Source organism: Larimichthys crocea, chromosome VII (genome assembly GCF_000972845.2).
Source record: "Larimichthys crocea isolate SSNF chromosome VII, L_crocea_2.0, whole genome shotgun sequence".
NCBI lineage: Eukaryota > Metazoa > Chordata > Actinopteri > Sciaenidae > Larimichthys > Larimichthys crocea.
Window position 1 is genome coordinate 10857115 of NC_040017.1, and position 19377 is coordinate 10876491.

General features: G+C 40.2%; 1 protein-coding gene across 5 annotated transcripts in view; it reads right to left on the reverse strand.

Annotated features, from left to right (window-relative positions):
- Positions 1 to 19377, reverse strand: part of kcnab1a (potassium voltage-gated channel subfamily A regulatory beta subunit 1a) — a 98146-nt gene that overhangs the window by 66790 nt on the left and 11979 nt on the right. Inside the window, exons 1-2 of one of the 5 annotated variants that reach the window (XM_027280709.1) lie at positions 18011 to 18056; positions 17432 to 17500 (exon numbers count right to left, since the gene is read on the reverse strand). The exons of 2 other annotated variants lie outside the window; for them this stretch is intronic. In XM_027280709.1, coding sequence (XP_027136510.1) covers positions 17432 to 17487 — 56 coding nt within the window. In that variant the 5' untranslated portion in view covers positions 17488 to 17500; positions 18011 to 18056. Of the gene's footprint in view, positions 1 to 17431; positions 17990 to 18010; positions 18057 to 19377 lie in introns of those variants that run through there. 2 more of the 5 variants (XM_027280710.1, XM_019278978.2) reach the window with 2 other exon arrangements.

Consider the following 19377-nt stretch of genomic DNA (forward strand, 5'->3'; position numbering starts at 1 on the left):
ATAAATCTGTGTGTATAATGGTTGGATTTGTTTGTGTGTTTGTTTCCAATGTCAGCAGGTGATTTTGCAGATAAATGTCTAATATTATAACACACATGGAAAAAAAAAAGGCTGTGCCAACGACAATCTACAAGCAAAAGAACTTCATCGTAAATGCCATGGAAATGTCACGCCAACCTCAGGTGTTATCAGTCTGGTTCTTCTTTCAGAATCAGCATCTAAACTGGAGGCGCAAGGACAACAACAAAGAATAAACTGTAGAGCGAATTGCCGCATTGAAAAAAAACAACAAAAAAGATCTCTTCAGCTCGTCACGCAGCCAGCTGAGCCACATGCACTGTTTGTTTGGTTTGTTTTTTAGACTCACGGGACAGCTGTAACATGAGTGCACAACAACAGCTCAGGGTATTGTTTCTAAGTGCTGATATAATACCTGCAGTCCAATAACAAGACTTTTTAAGATACTTTTGGGGACTATTAATATGAAATACTGTCTAGATATCCAAGATGTTAAGAGGATGAACTCAGATGATCCCTTTAAGACAAACCCTTTATGGGACGGACATTAGAGGTCCTTAGCTTTTCCTCTAGCGCCACCATCAGGTCAGAGTTTTGCACAATACCTGCAAAACTAATGACATGTCACGTCAGCATCAGCTGATAAGCTAAAGTAAGACGTTGATGGTAAACATTATAGTGTCTGCTGTCCAAGTGAATTCTTTGGTTCAATTCTGTTGTGAACGCCATTCGCCACTACTCATTTAAGTCCAGACGACTACTTTTATTTCCGCAAAGAATTTGGAAGTTACTGCTAATGCAAACTAAAACATTTGCTACTGCTTCAGCTTCGCATTAAAAGCATCTAAAGAGATAGTTTTGTTTTTAAAGTGGTACTTATCTATAGTCAGTACATTACCAACAGTAGAAAACAGTCAGTGCACTATCAGTTTGGAGAAACAAACATAGAAGTAGAGCAAAGTACTGCTGTGGACAGGGTCCGCAGAAGTTTGAGCCACATAAAGAAAGGCAATCTATAAAAATTAAAAAATCAACACTCGTTTAAATGCATGCCATAGTGAGTGTATTCTCAAAGTGTTACCTTGCTGTCAGATCCGCAACATAATGCAGCGTGCAGCGCAGTTTGGCGTAGAAAAACGTAAACACATCTCATCGGATGACAATGTAATACCAAGGGAAAGGGCTGTCTGACTGAAAGGTAAATGGACTTTACTTATATAGCACCTTTCTAGTCGCTTTTCCACTACATATCTCATGTACCCATTCACACACTAACGACACTGGCTGCCATGCAAGGTGCCAACTGCTCATCAGGTTTTGGGAGTTAACCACTCTCATGCATTCACACACCCTTCGGGAGCAATTTGGGGTTCAGTATCTTGACGAAGAACACTTTCGAAATGCAATCTGAAAGAGTCGAGGAACCACCGATCATCTGATAAGCGACCCACTTTACCTCCTGAGTCGCAGCCGCCAGTAAAGTGGTCAAGCAAAGAGAACAATTTGACCAGTTTGATACCCAGCCCAACCTAACAACTGTCTCAATATGTATTTGGAGAAGCAAAGTTTAGCAGCGTTTCTGAGCTTAATCCATCCATTCAGATAAGACTATATAAAGTCTATAAACATGACGTGATCAATTCATTGGGGCTCCTCTTGCTAAACTGACCCTGTCTAAATATGGCTACATAGAATCACTCAATGAGAGTCTTCTGGGATAAAGTGGCTGATGGATACCAGGGCCAGAGCTGCATGTTGAGGTAATTGGTTACATATGACTTTGACTGCTTTGGATCTCATTGTTTTAAATTGTTGTATTTCATTGATTTCACAGAATCCCATTGTGTATTCCAGCAAGCACTCCTTTAATTAGCTCCTACGAATCGCCCCATCTTAAACCCACTCCATCTTTTCATGGGAAAAATTTAACCTGTCTCTGCGATGTATTGTCTGTATTATAGATCGTGTTTGAACAGACGACGGGGGTCAGACAATTTCAGTCCTTTAGAAATGAACTGTTGATATTATCTCCACCCCTCCTGATCCATCTTTCCCACCTTATACTTACTAGATGTACACAGCCTCAGATCAATCTCACACCTAATGGAAAAGCCATTCTACAGCAGCTCACTCCAGATCGATCCCGCCCCACTCCTTGGGGGGAATGGCAGATTCCCAACCAATTCCATATATGAAATTGGAGCTGGCGTAAATCCTCTTACCTCTAATGAGGAGGGGAAAAGTGCTGAGTGAAAAAGAACTGTGGTTGCAAGGTATATTACTGTCCTGGATTGTGTGCAGCACACCAGTCTCTATCTATCACTGTCAAAACACCAAAGCTGCTGGATGAAATGCTTTCTTGCAGCAGTGTGTGTAGTGTATGTGTGTGTGTATTGTTTTATCAGCCATTTGAATTACAGGGTTATCAAATATGGGTCATTGTAGTACAATAGCTAGTTTGAATCCTGAGTTCCTGTGACCTAATATGAATTCAGCTGTAACCTAATGAAGCAAAATAAGGGCCAGTGAACTGAGTGAGAAAAACACATGCTCCCTGACGTTCACAGTGACAAAGAAATCCAAGAATTGTCCACAATTTAACAAAAAAAAACTATGGCCTCTTTATTTAGCCATGCTAAAGATGGGGCTCCAACGGATGGCATTGTCAGTCAGTCGGCCCATCACTCTAATGGAAGGATTGCCACAGAGAGGATGGTGACAGACTTTTCCTGCAGTGACACCATAAAGGTGACATTTGTGATCTTAAGTTTAAATGTCTGAACAACTATTGGCTGGATTTCTATGAACTTCTATGGAGGATAAACTCTAATCAGTTTGCTGATCCCACAAACTTTAAAGTATTATGACCATGAGCCTTAGATTTACATTGTTTTGTACCTAGCAGCAAATGTTAGCATGCTATTAAATATAATATAATATAATAGGTAACATCATGTTAGCTTTTTCATAGTCTTACCATAAAACCATTTGTTTTGTTGAAATCAAATTATTTGCTCAGCTCTCTGGGGTTTGGTTACAATTGACAGCTTTTGAGTTCTCGTGTTTTTCTTGTATCTATTTGCTTTGGTCACATATTATGCGCACAATCTGACTGAGATACATGTCGCAAACGCAGTGTGTGAGAGCCTAAAATATATTCCTCATATAACACAAGAAAATACATCAATAGTGCACATGTGCTGTGAACACATGCACACATACTTTTTACAGGATTACAGGTTTTATTCAATTATCTGAAATTGCACCCCGCTGTTAGTCAGTAAAAGAGGCTTCAATTCAACAGTAATCAATACAAGCATTCATGTTTTATTAGAGGTTTTACAGCTTCTGTGCAGCTCAGAGAAGAGAAGCCAAGTAGCTACTGATAAATTGTATTTGTTGAGAGGCACCTTAATGTTTGTGACAACAGACTGCTTGTCTTTTAATCACGAGGCAATTGTGTAAGTCGTTTAGCTTGCTTGTATTATACAGTATCTGCTGCTACTATTCTCTGAGTTGTCACTCAGTATTGTGTGCCCTTTCCTGAGGCTAAACATTTTTTTTCTCACTGCTTTGACCTTATCACCTTAGGTAAAATGTCAAGTCCTCTAGTATTTGTTGTTAATATAATACATAACTCTCAACATGCGGTGTTTTGCGCAGGGATTATATCCTTTCAAGCCGGACAGTCAGCTGGTCACAGGTCAGCTACATGTCTACATGTGCACTCCTCCCAGTAAAAGAGGAGGTTAGGAAGTTATAGGAGATCATTAGTCGGCATTTAAAGGTCATTTAACTGCTTTTCTGTTCCCTGAAATCTTTACAATGACACCATAGATCTGAATTAAACATCAATGATACAGCTCTAGGAAGTAGAGAGACAACACATACTTTGTGATTGACCACAACACTATGCTGTTAAATGGACGCATTACTCTTACAGCCTGGGATCTCTTCCAGTCAAGTTAAACTCAAACTGATGCAGCAGTCAGACTCTCAAGAGTTTTTGCAGCTAACGGCACGTGCACAGCAGAAAAGTGTGTGAAATTTTTAGATCCGACCATTACAGTGACATACACTTGCTGCTGGTTATGTCCAAAAAAGAAATCTTGTGGGTTAATCTGTAAGTCAGGTTGCACATATTTAAGCCCTTTTCACAATTTCTCTGTTTATCATCATCAGTTTATTTTGTTTTTGTTTTCCCGGCAGCGGCCCCGCAAGCAGCAAATGATGACACACTCATAACTCTGAGTGTAAGGCAGTGACTGTGTCCTACTTTAGCACCTGTGTGTGTATTTGTGTGTGAGTGTGTATTTTTGTGTGTGTGTGTATTTGTGTGTGAGTGTGTGTTCTACTTCATGTTGGATCATGAGCTTTGTCAGCAAAAGCCCACACACTACATATTGAAATCCCCAGGAGATGTCCCACGCTATGTAATAGTGTAGTATGTGTGCATGCATATTTTTATGTAGGTGTATGTGTGCGTGTCTTAAAAATTTTGTACAGTGATGCATTGACGAGCCTCCTCAGGTCAATGGTCCCTGACCTAATACTGAATTGATATCAATATTGTGGTAATCGTTTCTATCATACACGTGGCAGACAGCCATGTCTTTTCTTGCTGAGTAAGGGATACATAGTGCACAAAGCATGCACATACACACCTACATAAGTGTATGGCATAGTTTGTGTACAGTAGGTACCCATGCTCACACACAAATGTAAAAACAAACACATTTAAAATGACTTGTACACTGCTGTGTGACTGTTTCAACACACACACAACGGCGGCTCGTTTCTAACATGCAATGCAGAGACGTGGTCGAGGCATGATGTCATTGGTACAAGCTCAACAAAACAATATTTAAAAGGACACCTGCTATTTTTGTTCATCTGCAATTCTGTTTTGTGGTGATTATTCATAATTATCACGCTGCACATTTTTATTTTACAACATAATGCTGCACATCTGTTATATCCAAGGTTGGTGAGGTTGCTCAGCCTAAATGCATTTGCTGGTTGTGAAGAGTTTAATTAAATACCATACTGCCCTCATTTTCATACTGCACATACAAATACTAAAGTGACAGAGCATTTCAGTGGAAAGAAATATCACAGGGTACATAATGCAGAAACAAAAGAGTGAGTTCGGCCCAGAAAGATTTAGCTGTGCCGAGATTAGCAACATGCGTTAAGGTCAGCACAACAAACTGACTGGCATGCGAGTCGATCACAAATGAAACAGCGTAGCTGGTAGATTCGCCTGCATCCTTTATTCGAGTCGTTTGGGAACAATTTGGGTTCCAGGTCAATTACGACAGCGAAAAAAAGAGAGATGTGGATAAAAGATCCACCGTTGTATAATATATACACACAATTTGAGATCTGTTGCCTTTTCGTAAAGTGTTTGTACAGTGCAGTACTGAAATTAATGTTATTATTTATAATTAAAAAAGCTTTGAAAAGAGAATTTTGTCTTTGACACGTATTATGTGTCATGTTTGACATGTATACTTACCATACCTAAACCTTGGTAAGAACCTACTTATGCCCTGCCACTCGTTGTTGTGTTGTAACTGTTGGCTTAATAACGCATCATTGTACAGTTTTAGGGTGTTGTTGTTTTAAAAAAAAGTTTTTTTTTATTTTTTATTATTAAAGTGAAAACATTTCACAACATTGTACCCCAATGCATTTTTGTAGGTCGCAACATACATACATACACACACTTATGCCCTTGTGTGTGGCTCTGCCTGGAGTGCTATGACGTAATTTGACAGGGCCGCATCAGGGATGTCAACACTCCCTATGACTGTAAGCTCCTCATCTCCTGCCCATAGGACTTAGCTGTTCCCACTGCCATGGACTGAACCATCTGTGGCAGTTGTAGGGACGTTGTTAACTGTGAGATCTGACACTGCAGCAGAGCAAATCTGACTTGTGGCCTCACATTCTTATTAAAACTGTATGGTAAGCAAAACAAGAGAAGAACAGACTTATTGTGCAACTGAGGTGAAAAAAGTTGAATGTCCCTTATTGAGGTTAGAGCTTGTTTTTTTTTTTAAATTGTTCAAGAACTTATTTTAATCTTACAGCTTTCACAGTGCCACCCCTTGGAGAGTCAGATTTAATAGGGTTCTCCAGGTGTTAGAACTAGGTTGGAAGCGCTGTGTTTTCTATAACATTTGCAGAAAAGAATAAATTGAAAACAGTTCAAAGGAAGAAGGTAAGGTATGATATGAACTGTAACCCAACAGCAAGATCCGGGTGGAAAGTTCCTCTATTTGGTTTCTTTTGTTCTTTATTTCCCACATGCCTTGCAAACATGCAGATGAATGAAATGGGTTAACGGCTGATGTCAGGAGGGTGTGTACGAGGCATCACGGGAAGCACCAAGATGCACACCGTCATGGCAAACAGGGACAGTTCAAAGACAGTGTAGATACATATAGTATTGGCTTACAGCCAGGTGCACGTAGAGGTGGTCTGACAGCAAACACACAAGCAACACTGAAACTTAATGATCTGACAGGGAATGAGCGGAAATGGGCTGTTTACTGCAGAGATGATGAGGGACCATGAAAACAGGTGAGCAGGTGTGCGGGGAAGGTCAGGTGACTGAAACTGGAGGGAAAAGAGGGTTATTTCAGTGCAGAAGAGGGAAGGTGGAGAAGTCTGAAGGCATCTGCTGCAGGTGGAGAATGACAATGAATGGGTTTAGAGAGCTAAATGGACTTTATATATAGCGCCTTTCTGATCTGCTAACCACTCAATGCAACACTTACAATATTCACCCATTCGCACACACACATTCATACATTGATGGTGAAGGCTGCCAAGCAAGGTAAGGTGCCAACTGCTCATAGCGATACAGCACTTTCTATTCAAAGCGCTCACAGAGATGCTAAGCTCACATGTTCACACACGCCGACGTCAAAGCCATCAGGAGCAATTAGGGGTTTAGTATTTTGCTCAAGGACCCTTCAACTGGCAGGGCCGGCGGCAATCGGACCAGCAAACCTACAATTACTAGACCGTTCTACCATGTGAGTCACAGCCGCCCCGAGGTTAGAATGCACAGTGCGTACTAAAAAGAGACTCCTGAAGCTGGTGGGAATAATAATTATTTCTCAAAATACTAGTTAGAACAGAAGAGGCAATAGTGAGTCACTCTAGTGTTCTGACTGCCCTGAAGTTCAACTTCTGGATGAAGAAGTAGAGAACTGTGCCGAGCACAGCGACCAAGCTGCTGGTACCTGATCCCGGCCCCGGCAGCTGGGGGAGATGTGGAGAAAATATCTGCAGGAAGAGCTGGAGCTTCTTGAGAAATAAATGCCCGCAGTCATGCCGGATTCTGTTTTATCTGGACAAACTAATTCATGTACAGACAACGGAAAGAAATGTCAAGGTGTCTAACCGTAAACGATCTTTAACAGTATTATCACATCAAGGGTGGGAGAAGGTGAAATACTATGTTTTTGGAGCATGTTCCCAGCAATTACAAACTGTTCCCTTTAAAAAAAATGACATGAAATTTAAAACACCTGCACAGACATTTCATAATCACACCACATGCACACAAAGTCACACTGTCATTAAATATTTCCCAGTCCTTCCAGCTATGACAGAGGACACAGGTCAAAGGGCAGACTAACAGAGAAAAAAGAGAGAATGAATGCTTCATTAGTCAAACATATCCAATAAATCCATAAAAGCAGTATTTCAAAGTCACCCCTGGCATTGCAGTGACCTCACTCTCGGCACCAATGGTGACACCACCGACACTTCTGCAAACTAATCAAGGCAGCTTACATGCTAGATTTTCTGTTTCATAGGTCAAAAGATAATTAAGTTCTATTGTATGCCTCCTCATATTCTTTGCAAATATTAATATATATACATTTTTCTGCATGAATACCAAAACACTATTATGGAAACAATGTTAAAATGTTAATATGGCAAATTTATACTACAAGCATCAGCATATTGCTACATTACAGTTAATGAGGCATCATATAATCTTGGTGACAGTCTTTATGTGTCACTGGGAGTGTAGCATGAATTTATTTCCTGTGCAATTATTTAATATTAGCAGAGCATCCTGGGTAATAAGATGGAAATTTGTGTACATACACCGATTCATTACTCCTGGGGATTTATCCTCGTATAAAGTTTTGTATCATTTAAGCAGTTTACACATAGAAACAGTGTAGATCATAGATCATGGATATTACAGCCATAAGCATATTACAGTGATGAGTCTTTGCCCTCAGGTCATCCTCGTGCCAAATATGGACCACACCATGAAAATATGTACATGCTGGTTGACATCCCCTCCTCCATCTCCTCACAGAGGCAGAGAAGTGAGCATGTTTGCAGAGGAAGCTCATGTGAGCTTAAGATGGATTGTAATGTGATTTTAATGACCAATCACTGAGCGTCTTATTCGCCTTAATTGTTTTGTTTTTGTTAATAAATCTTTAATTATAGCAACCATCTCATTTCATTTTAAGGGTTGCCAGAAGGCAGTTACAATTATTCCCCACTTGAAAATGCATCAAACATTGTAGTTTTTCATGCGCAGGAGGTAATATATCAGGGTTTTAAAAAAATAAAAGCCAATACTAACAAAAGTCAGGTTTCAAGATTGCATCTCTCATAAAACTTATACTTGCATGTTGATAATCTCTATAATAAAAACTCATGTTAGCACAAAAAGCAGGCTGAACTATTTTACAAACATGAAGGTGAGTAATCTGGGTCGATTTACTGAGCAGTGTCAAAAGAGCAGAAGAAGAATCCACCGAAAAATATCTCCACTCAGCTTTGCATAAAAGTGGCTGAGCACTGAGGTGTGTGAGCTTGGGAAGAAGCCAGGCGCTCTGCAGCTGCCACCTCCACTCATACCATCAACAAAAGTACCCCTGAAAATAAAACCATCTCCTCCAGACCAAAAGGGGGTTATGTAACAGAGCGCTGATTAATTACTACAGTACATGACTCCATTTAACTCTTGTCAAAATTAAGAGTTCAGCTCATAATTAAGATTTTTTTCCCGCTGTAGTTCTCTGATAAAAATAGCCGTCTAAAACTGTGCTAAATGCATATTTATGGCCAAACAACACAATTTTAAATACACTGTAGACATATTAAACCCTCTCTCCACATATACTGTGAATTTTACACAGAGAAAACACAGATACACCTTTCTCGTTCTGTCAGAAACTAAGCATCAAATTATGAGGAGCAGTATCTATGTGTGACATTTATTGAGTGTATTTGCTCCTATTAGGAATACTTTGACAAAACCATCACCTGAGCACGCCAACAGACGGCTCAATAACATACGTGCCACTCTTAAGTCTCTGTATCAACTACTCACTTACATCCAAACACAGACAGGTCACCACTGGGTCGTAATCCCGAGTGTATCCATTTAGCGGCTGAATTGTTCTCAGAGGAGCATTAGATTACAGCTCGTCATGTAGACTTGAGACAGCTGGTAAGAAGGGTCAAAGTGTCATGACCTTGTATCTATCACTACCACAACCAATCACCTCCACTCCCTGTACAGTGGATTTGATAACACACTAAAAAAGTCAGTTATGGTTAAGACAGCACCACACGGTGTAACTTGAAAAGCTAAACGTTGTGTTGTGTGTGTCTTTAAACATCATTACTTATAATTATATAATTATTAAAATTCACCTTAATAAAACACTTCAGCAGGCTCAGGTGGAGAGTAAAATTAATTAGTGGGGCTGCACTTATAGTAGTGGATACAGTGCAGATTGTATTCCCTCATGATCATGTAATGGAAATTCAACTCCACGGTATGATACGAAATGACAACCAGTGTCAAACTATAGGCAGATGGTGCCACTCGAGTAAAAGTTCACGCAGACTTTGTAATTATTGATCGGGAACAACACCCCAACTTTTTTGGAACATGTTGCAGGCATCAAATTTATGATAATAAAATGTATCAGTTTGAACATTTAATATATTTGCACTGTACTACGATTGAATAAAGGTTGAAAAAGCAAATAACTGCATTCTGTTTTTATTTATGTTTTATACAGCGTCCCAACTTCGTTTGGAATCATTTTTATGCAATCCTCTTCTTGTGATCACTTTGTTTTAATATACTAAGCAAACAAAAATGTTAGCAGGACTCACTGTTTGTACTGAAATATGTGGCGTGCAAGCTTTAAGTCTTACCTTTACATACCTTTACTTATTTTTCCCTCATGTTGGTCACCATGGTAATATCTGTGCAAAGAGCCTTATGAGCTGTTAGCGCCACATGTCTGGACTAAAATGTTTTGCATTCACCAACAAGAAAGAGGCTCATTATAAAGTGCCTGCGAGCAAGGCACTGTGCTCACACACTTCTTCCCAGAGTGCATACAGTAGCAGTGCAGTGGTGTGAGATGAATCTCTCCCCTTTTGTGTGTCTGTGTCTACGTTAACACTCCCTCCCACCGCAGCTCAGGTCATTGCTGCATCCATCCAGGGTCACTGCAGTAAATATGAATGTGTTCCACAGGAGCAATTTAAAGAGGAAATGAAACTGCTTGTTTTTCTGTCCATTTCTGTGTTTGCTCTGTCAGGTAAAACTCAGCGAAGAAAACTGCTTACACTACAGAGAAAAGCCGCAACTCCTAGTTCCATTATATCTTCAACCTTTGTAATATTGTCAATCAAAATGCTGCACCTAAAACAAAAGTGCCTGAATTTACAGGAGAACATCTGAGAGCCTGTAACGCGCAACTTTTTTTGTAAACTTTTGTCCATTGTACCTAAATCCATGACACAGTAAGGTTGTTCTCAAACTTCCACGACGTAATAAATGCATACTCCTACACTACCTGCTCTACAATTAGCTATTTGATGCAGAGAGCAGCGTTCCTGGCTGCTAGAGAGTCTCCAGATATGGACACTTGATAGTGAAGAGTGGTAACAACAAGAGAAAACCGTCATCTCAGTAATAGCATTGCTATGGAAACGCTATGGAGGCGTTATGTGTGTGGGAAAAAGCAGCAATAAAACACCAGGCGAGAATAAAGATACCAGATGGCAACCAGGCAGCATCTGGAGGAACGCAGGATGCATGCTGGAGAAGGAAGTCTGTACATTAAGGAGGGTAATGTAACAGGATGTTGATCTGCCATAACATGACGACATTACATCGTTGATGCTTTTACAGAAGTACATTGCCAAAAAAACAACAGGAAAAGAAGCTTGATTTGTGAAATCATTGTTGCCTATCAAACATATTTAACAATGGGTACTACAATTCTTCTCTTCTCTTTAAGGGGAATCACATTTGTAAGATTGCTTTCAAGAAAATAAAACAGTTTCTTAATGTCCAGAGACCACATCAAACTTTAACAAAATACAACAACAGAGGAGAAAAATCCAAAACCAACCTAAATTAAATTTTTTAAAATTGTGTTTATTACTTTCATGCCACTTCTCCACCAGAACACATTTCATTTGGCCTTTCAACACAACACACAAACTTTTCTGCGACAGTTCGACTGCAGTTGTGTTTGTGCTGGAGAGTAAAATGAGTTTATATAAATGTACTGAAGCAGTTATGTCTATAATATTTGTAATTTCTAATTAATTGTCTAAGGCACAACGTTATCTGGAGTTTCCACACCCAACCACCACGAGAGTTTGTCCATTTTTTGCCCCACTACATGAAAAGCACACTAAATCCTGCACTGGGATTAGAGCTTGTCACTGCTCCAAAGTGGATCCAAAACTGAACTGAAGCCCAAAATGGCCTATTAGACCCAAATGAAAACGTGATTGTCCAAAAACAAGACACAGAGACAAAATGGCACAGGCAGCTCATCGTGCTCCACACAAAAAAACAACAAGACATGTTGTAGTTCCTTGTATTTCATAGTTCTTGCCTTTAAAAACATCTCCTGCGTTAAATATGATCCAAATGTTGATGACTGGATCAATGTGACGCACTGAGACCTGCAGCAAGCCAACATGGTCTTACCTGGACCCCATTACACTGAATATAATTTGATCCAGGCCAACTGGGGCCCCAGATCAAGTCTGAGACTCTAAGAACCAAAGGACCCATGTAATTGGCATTCATTGTTGGATTTGGACATAAATCGTGTACTGAGGTATTGTCCAATATGATATCATTTTTAGGCAGACTGGGCACTTGGTTATGTTGCTCTTTCAGTTGCTAAATTAAAACTGGTGCACAGTGGGGTCATGGTACATAGACCACTGGAAAAACACTCGCCCTGGTTGGTTGAGCAGGTACACACAGAGTAAATTGCGGCATGGAGCTCCACAGAAAGGAGCACTCAAATCCACAGAGCCTGTTAAAGGGCAAATCTTGTATGGAATAGAAAATGGTATGTTCAGTTGTATGAAAATGATTCCTCATGCGACTCACTTTCTTACTCAGCGCTTAGTATTGGCTCGGAGTTCTGGATACAAACTTTTTGAGAGAATTAAACAGATGGCGTGTCTGTTTGGGTCTCGATGTGTTTGTGCTTGCGTGCATTCATTTCTACGCGCAGTTTTGTATATGTGCTCTTTCATCAGTGTGTGTGAGAGGGAAAGAGACAAACTGCATGCGTTTCATCTACCAGCTTTGAGAGTTAATTGGATTAAATCAAACACCTGTGCATCTCCCTCTGCTTCGATTTCATGCTCTAATTATTTGAACATTACTGGTTGAGTCAGTAAAAAATGACTTTGTTTCATACTTTTACATCACTTTCTCCAACACGAACACAGTTCACTTCACAGAAAAGTCGTGAGCTCGGCCGTGGGTGGCCCTTCATTTATTTATGGTTTAATTCTATTCATCTTGATTGTGATCATTTATGGAAAAAAGAACACTGTACAGAGAAAAGAGCATATAATTAAGGACTTTAAAGCCTGTATGGTAAACCTACGCAGGTGAGGACAATTATTTTGACTAATTAGACCACTTCTGAAGACTGTGGGTGAGCTACACTGAGCTTGAGTGGTATGTATATCTTATATATATATATATATATGTCAGATTTATTGTGCCATTTTTCTAATGTAGATACTGAAAGCCAAACTTTTTTAAAATGATAGCTGTCATACAGAAAATTCTCTCTTCTGCTGTGAGTCACTTTATAGAGAGCAATCATTAACAAAATTACTTAACAGCGTTGAAATGAAACCACTTCAAGATAATGGGAAGGTGAAGCAGTCGTACGAAGGAGAGCTTTTCTCCTGCCAAACCACTTGGCTCTCCTCATAAGTGCTTTACTGTGGCTGTGCTAATTATAAAAGGTGAGAAAATATTGTACTCACTGTGCGGAAAATCAGGGATTGGACTGAAACTAAATCCAAACCTCCTGATGTTCAGTCATAAGGTAGCACGAATATCGAGACATTGGGAGATTCTTCTATTCCTCTATTTCAAGAATTCCAACATTTTGCAAACACTTTTTAAAATGTACAAAGGTTGATCGTGCAAGAAATGGGAACAGAAAAACTGTGAATGTATATGTACTGTGTGTGTGTGTATGTGTATTGATTTATGTGTGCATGCGTGTATGTGTGCAATGATCTACACTCAAGGGATTCCCCATCACTCGTGTGTGCTGACAGGGAATATCTGCACCACATCTCACACCGTTTATCATCTGTGCAACACACAATTCACAGAGCAAGATTTATCGACTGTGCTTGTGCCAAACAGGTAGGGTTGTTTCCATCAGTATCTCTTCCAGCGGTGGAGATGAAATCATTTTATATGACGTTACAATGAAACACCACAGAGACAAAAACACTGAAAAGAGTTCAGGCGAGGCAAATCTTATTAAGACTTTACAGCTTGGAAAAGCATACAGGTCTGGCTCATCTTGTAACACTGTTGATGTGTGTAAATACTTGTTTATACTCGACACATTAAAATGGGAGACTGCAGTCACTGGTCACAGATCGCTGCATCTTTGCTGCATTGCTGCACTGAAGCCATTACAACCCATACACAAGTGTTCATTTATAGATCTGGATTTATGATACGACTTGTCTGGTATTTGCATACAATGCTCTAAGATTATTCTGTGCTATACTCTATTGGCACAGTGTTTTACTACAATTATTGCAGCGTTTAAACTGTGACAAACACTGCAGTAAAGTCCACAGGCTGTGTGTGTGTGTGTGTGTGTGTGTGTGTTCTGGGTCTACACTACGCTTTAGTTGTTAATACGATGGCAATCTCTCATATCCCACTCTTTGTCCTCTACAATATTCGCTCACCTTTCCTTTTTAAATGGGCCTTGGGGGAGATTACAGTGTATTACCTTTTCTTACAAAAGATAGCACTGCACCCAAGAACACAAATCCTTAGTCACTCTCTCACTCTCTCTCTCTCTCACACACACACACACAAACTGGCGAAGACTCAAGCTCCACTCTTGTATATTACAATCTGCCAAGACACACACACACACACACAGAAAAGACATGAAAAGTGCTGATCCGAGGAAGCATAAACTTTGCCTGCGTCAGTGTATCAGCTTAGTGCTGTGAAGTAGAGATATACGGTGACACTAAAACTGCGCCTGGATGGACGGATACAACTTATGATAGGACCAAAGGGGTGTGGAAGAAACAAAGCAAGATTAAATGATAAAGAGAAAGGGAGGGGGAAAAAAAGAAAGTAAAAGCAGGATGAAAAAGGGACTCAGGGGAAATTGCTTTAGTGACAGAGGGGAAACGATGTGAAGGAAAAGTATGGGAAACTGTTTATCAGGTGCAGGAGCATGGTGGGATATTATATGGCCCTCTCTTGAGCCGTGGTTTGAAAGTTCTAACCGCAATCTATGGTAGGTGAACCTCTGCTACCGAGTCCACCGCTGCATGAGCACTGCAGCACCTCTTAAAGCAATACAGTATTTCACTTTGGCCGAGCGTTTTCTCCTCTCTTGGCAAACGCACAGCATCTCCGGGGACTCAGGTGCTCTGATTCACTGCCATCAGCGGCACACAGGCTTTCGTTTTTGAGCTGTAATCAATAAATGCAATGAGGAAATAGTGCCTTGACAAATCTGAAACTGTGCACAGAAAAATCAAATATGCGGGCATATGGTGTTACAGTTTGTGTGGAAAGAGTTTAACTTTAGGAAGCAGAAGTGGCTGCAGACACTCACTGCTGTTCATTCAGCTGTTGGCAAGTACCATTTCTCTCTTTGCGCACACTCATGCACATGAAAAATACACTTGTGCTTTCATGTCAAGTGACAGCAGGTACACGGCTCCCCCTAGTGGTAACACCATCAACCAGCAGTATAAAACTAATTGCACGACACATCTTGTGTTATCTCCCCAGCTCTCTTTTGATCTCACTCTGCGTCTCCCAAGACTCTCATTTATGTACCTCCTCTCTGTAACTAAACCACTGCACCCCACTCACCCACCCACATGCACCATATAACTGTTAAACATATTTCTAAAGTGTCTCTATTTCCCCTCTTGGGGTTCTTCACGCACCCACGCTAGTACACCCTCATGTGCACTGCATCATCATTACCAATTAGGTATTTAACTGCGGCTCTTATCTTAAAGTGCAGAGAATGGTTTAGTCTCACATCCCACAAACACACGCTCAGACCTATTAGAGAGTCCTTCTGGGGATTTCTTAATTGAGTTACATGACTGTGTGCCCAGACCTCATATACTCGTATTATAAATTGTGGCATTTTGGATGTGGTCTGACTTGCCAAAGGCTACAGAGACACCTTGAACATGAGTTAATAGATTTAAAGTAAAAAGGTGAATGTGTGTGTGTGTGTGTGTGTGTGCGTACCACAAAGTTAAAGTAAGCACAGCTCCTTTTAAATACGTCAAGCATACCGCTTGAGAGTAAGATGAAGCTCCGCTGGGGCGTTATCCTCAAGCGACCTCATTGAGACCCAAGGATAGCTCTGCCTCTTAAATAACCGCTTATCAGCCCTCATCAATAATGGACAAATACCAAGAGGGGAGACGAGCGAGGCAGCGAAACTTAAAGACCAGAGCAGGGAGAGATAAAGACGAGGATAAAACAACGACCGGGAGATGGATCACCTCAATGTCTTGGCCTTTTTTTAGCAGTAAATGAGAAGTTGAAACGATTAAGAAAGAAAGAGGGAACAATAACTCATGCAAATTATTTCTCTAAAGCTGAGCTCCTATCTGGCACTATCTTAAATAAGCACAGCAACAGGACGAACTGATGCCATATTGATTTACACAGTTGGCTAGGGCTGACACAAGGAAACACCAGAGGTCTGTGCATGTGTGTTTGAAGGGAGTCGCTGTGTGAGCGTCTGGGTGATTTTTCCAAGCTGTAAAGTTGATTTATTAATGAGAGCCATGTTAAGAACATGCGTTATCTCACTCAGTAGCTTACTAATAAACTGATGATGTGAGTGAGTGTGAGATTGTCCGATGTCATATTTAAGAGCCGTTTCAGATTCAGTAAGACTAGAATGAACAGCGCTGAGTAATGGAGGACTAAACCCAAACTTGCTTTCGTTGCATGAACAACGAAATACTTCATCTGTGTTGGATTCATGTTAGACATGTATGTTATGGGGATAGAATAAGGTGAGTCTGAGTATGAGGGAATTCATAAGTCAATGAAATCTCTCCAAAGTGACATTTAAACAAATGAGCGTGCGTGTTAAGTGACAGAGGAGAGCAAGCACGAGATCGCCACGAGTCATATTGATAAAACACTAATTAACTAAAGGATTTCTGGCTGAGCCTTCCAGCAGACCATGCTCCACCTTCTGCCACCTCAAATGATCATACTAATCTCAAATTGCGCTGCAACTGTAATCAGGTGATTATACACCAAGCAGCAACTTCCATGGCCGCGCAGTTCTTCAAACATGCACTTGAGTTAGGGTTAGGCTTTGCTGACTACAGGACGAGTCAATCTCCATTAGCCCCTAACATTAAAATGTCCAACTCCACAGCTCATAGGTGTTCCTATTATTTTGTCCACCCCTGGGAGTGCACATCCTCACAGCTGTTTCCACTTATGTTGGCTGATTAGACATAAAACGTGCTTGACTGACGTCTACTTCACTTCCCCTCTCGTTATGTTGCACCTGTTAAAACAGCAGGCTACATCTTTAGCATTTTTATTCATGCATGGAGTTTTATGTCATCAAAACACAACCTGAGCAGATGTCTGATTAAAAAAAAATAAAAAAAAAGTAAAACTATGTGGGTGTCCAAGGACTTTCAGAGGAAAAATGGTTCAGGTAACCATCTGTGAGGAAGTTAGACAGGTCGTCTAAGAAAGAAAAATGAGACACTGCTGGTGTCATTTTGACAATAAAGTGAATATATTATATCACATGTGTGCAGATTTTTTTACAATTTTACTCACGCTTTTGGAAGGAGGCCAGTCTCTTTTTCTTCGTGGGGCCATAGTGGTGTGTCCATGTCAAATACTAGCCTTGATATATAAAAGATAAAAAGCGTTTGTTTTGTTTGTTTGTTTGTTTTTTGTCTCTCTCCATCACTCAACGCTGCTGGCTAAGCACTAGCCTAAAGCACCGGTGTGTCGGTTTAACCAGCGACCGTGTTATCTGGTGACCTTTACCCGAATGCCTGTCTGCGGTTGTCGTAGTTGACAGCTGAACACGTCGCTGTAAAACACCAAAGGTGAATCCGGTGTGTTGTTGTTGACATTGTAGCGTTACTGTAAGACAGTAAGACAGCTATATTTCCCTGCGACAACCACAGACCCATTCGGCTAAAGGTCACCAATTAACGGGGTCGCAGGTTAAACCGAAACACCGGAGAACTAGCTAGCTCTCTGTCTCCCAGTTATTTAACTTGAATACGGCTACTAACTTTATATATCTTGAGTGTTGTCCATTCAGCCTGCCAGTAGTACAGTGCCGATATTTGTCAACTTCATACTTGATATTTTAAAATGCTAATCAAAGGACGTGAACTTCACCTGGCTTGTCCTCAGCAGAGGTTCACGTCTCTGTGCTGTGAGGCTGCAGTATCATTTTTCACCACACAGGTTGACTTACATTTACCCGCCGTTGAAATCCAGAGGGGCGCTGTTTCATCCATTTGAGGATAAGAAATAAGAAAAAGCTTTACACGATAGTTGAATCTTTTTAATGAACAATGGTAGCTAGTTTATTACAGAAACTGCATTTAGGGGGTTGAACAAAAGGGTAAATTGTAGTTGCCAAAAGCCCCTTCAGAATTACCCTACAGATATAAAAAATATAAGTCTCCTGGAGTCTGATGTAAAGCTTAATTGAACACACTGGACCATAAACCCTCTGTTTAAAGGACTTTTCCAATCTTTTAATTATTATTTTGAAAAATGAGAAGGTCTCTTTCTCTGTATCCAGAGTAATTTATTACATGACTATTACCTGACTATGGTCTAAGCCAAAGGATCTTGATCCATCACAGTTCAACACACCCTCACAGGGTTTTTGCTGTCATAGCTTTAAAGTATTATGAATAAAAAATAAAACAGCTCTAAACCACAAAAGGAAACTTCTTCAACTCAAATATCTTCTGCAACCCTTTAAATCAAAAAGCAGAAGTAGTCTAACTGAGCAAATCTATATTTTCTAGTACTGGTATTTCTTTGAGCAATTTAGTCATAGTGACACAAGCACTTTCATTATGTCTTGAGACTATACAGAAATATCGATCTTGATGGTAGTAGCAAATGGCTGTGCAATAAAACAAACCCACACACACACACTTGATTTGACAACTGAAACCTGCAGTGTAATGAATTCTCTGCCAATGAAACAGAAAAAAGACTTAGTTCGTGGTTCTATATATGCAGTTGACACACATATACATATACACGCACACAAACACACACACACATTTCTGTGACCGCCTGACCAATAAAGTATTTAGTAAGGATACCAGCTCCTATGTTAAATATTCACTTGTTTTCCAAGATGAATAAAGGATGAGCAATTGACGCATTTATCTGGACGCGTATCTGTATGTCTGTGTCGTGTGTGTGTGTGTGTGTGTGTGTGTGCACATGCGTATTCGATGAATCACTGGTTGAGTGCACAATTTCGCTCACTGCTCCTTAAGTGTTGATCGATTACAAACTACAGCTTCATTAGGCTCTGATTAAGAATACAGACTGACACAGACACACACAAGCTATTACACACACACACACACAGATAAACACGTTAACACTACAGTACAAAGTGAGACAAATGTCTCCATCTTCCTGTACTTCAGAATGAACACCATTTATTCACTTAAGGTACTGGTATTAACATACTACTCACATTTTAAAATAGTCGTATTTAATTTATATTT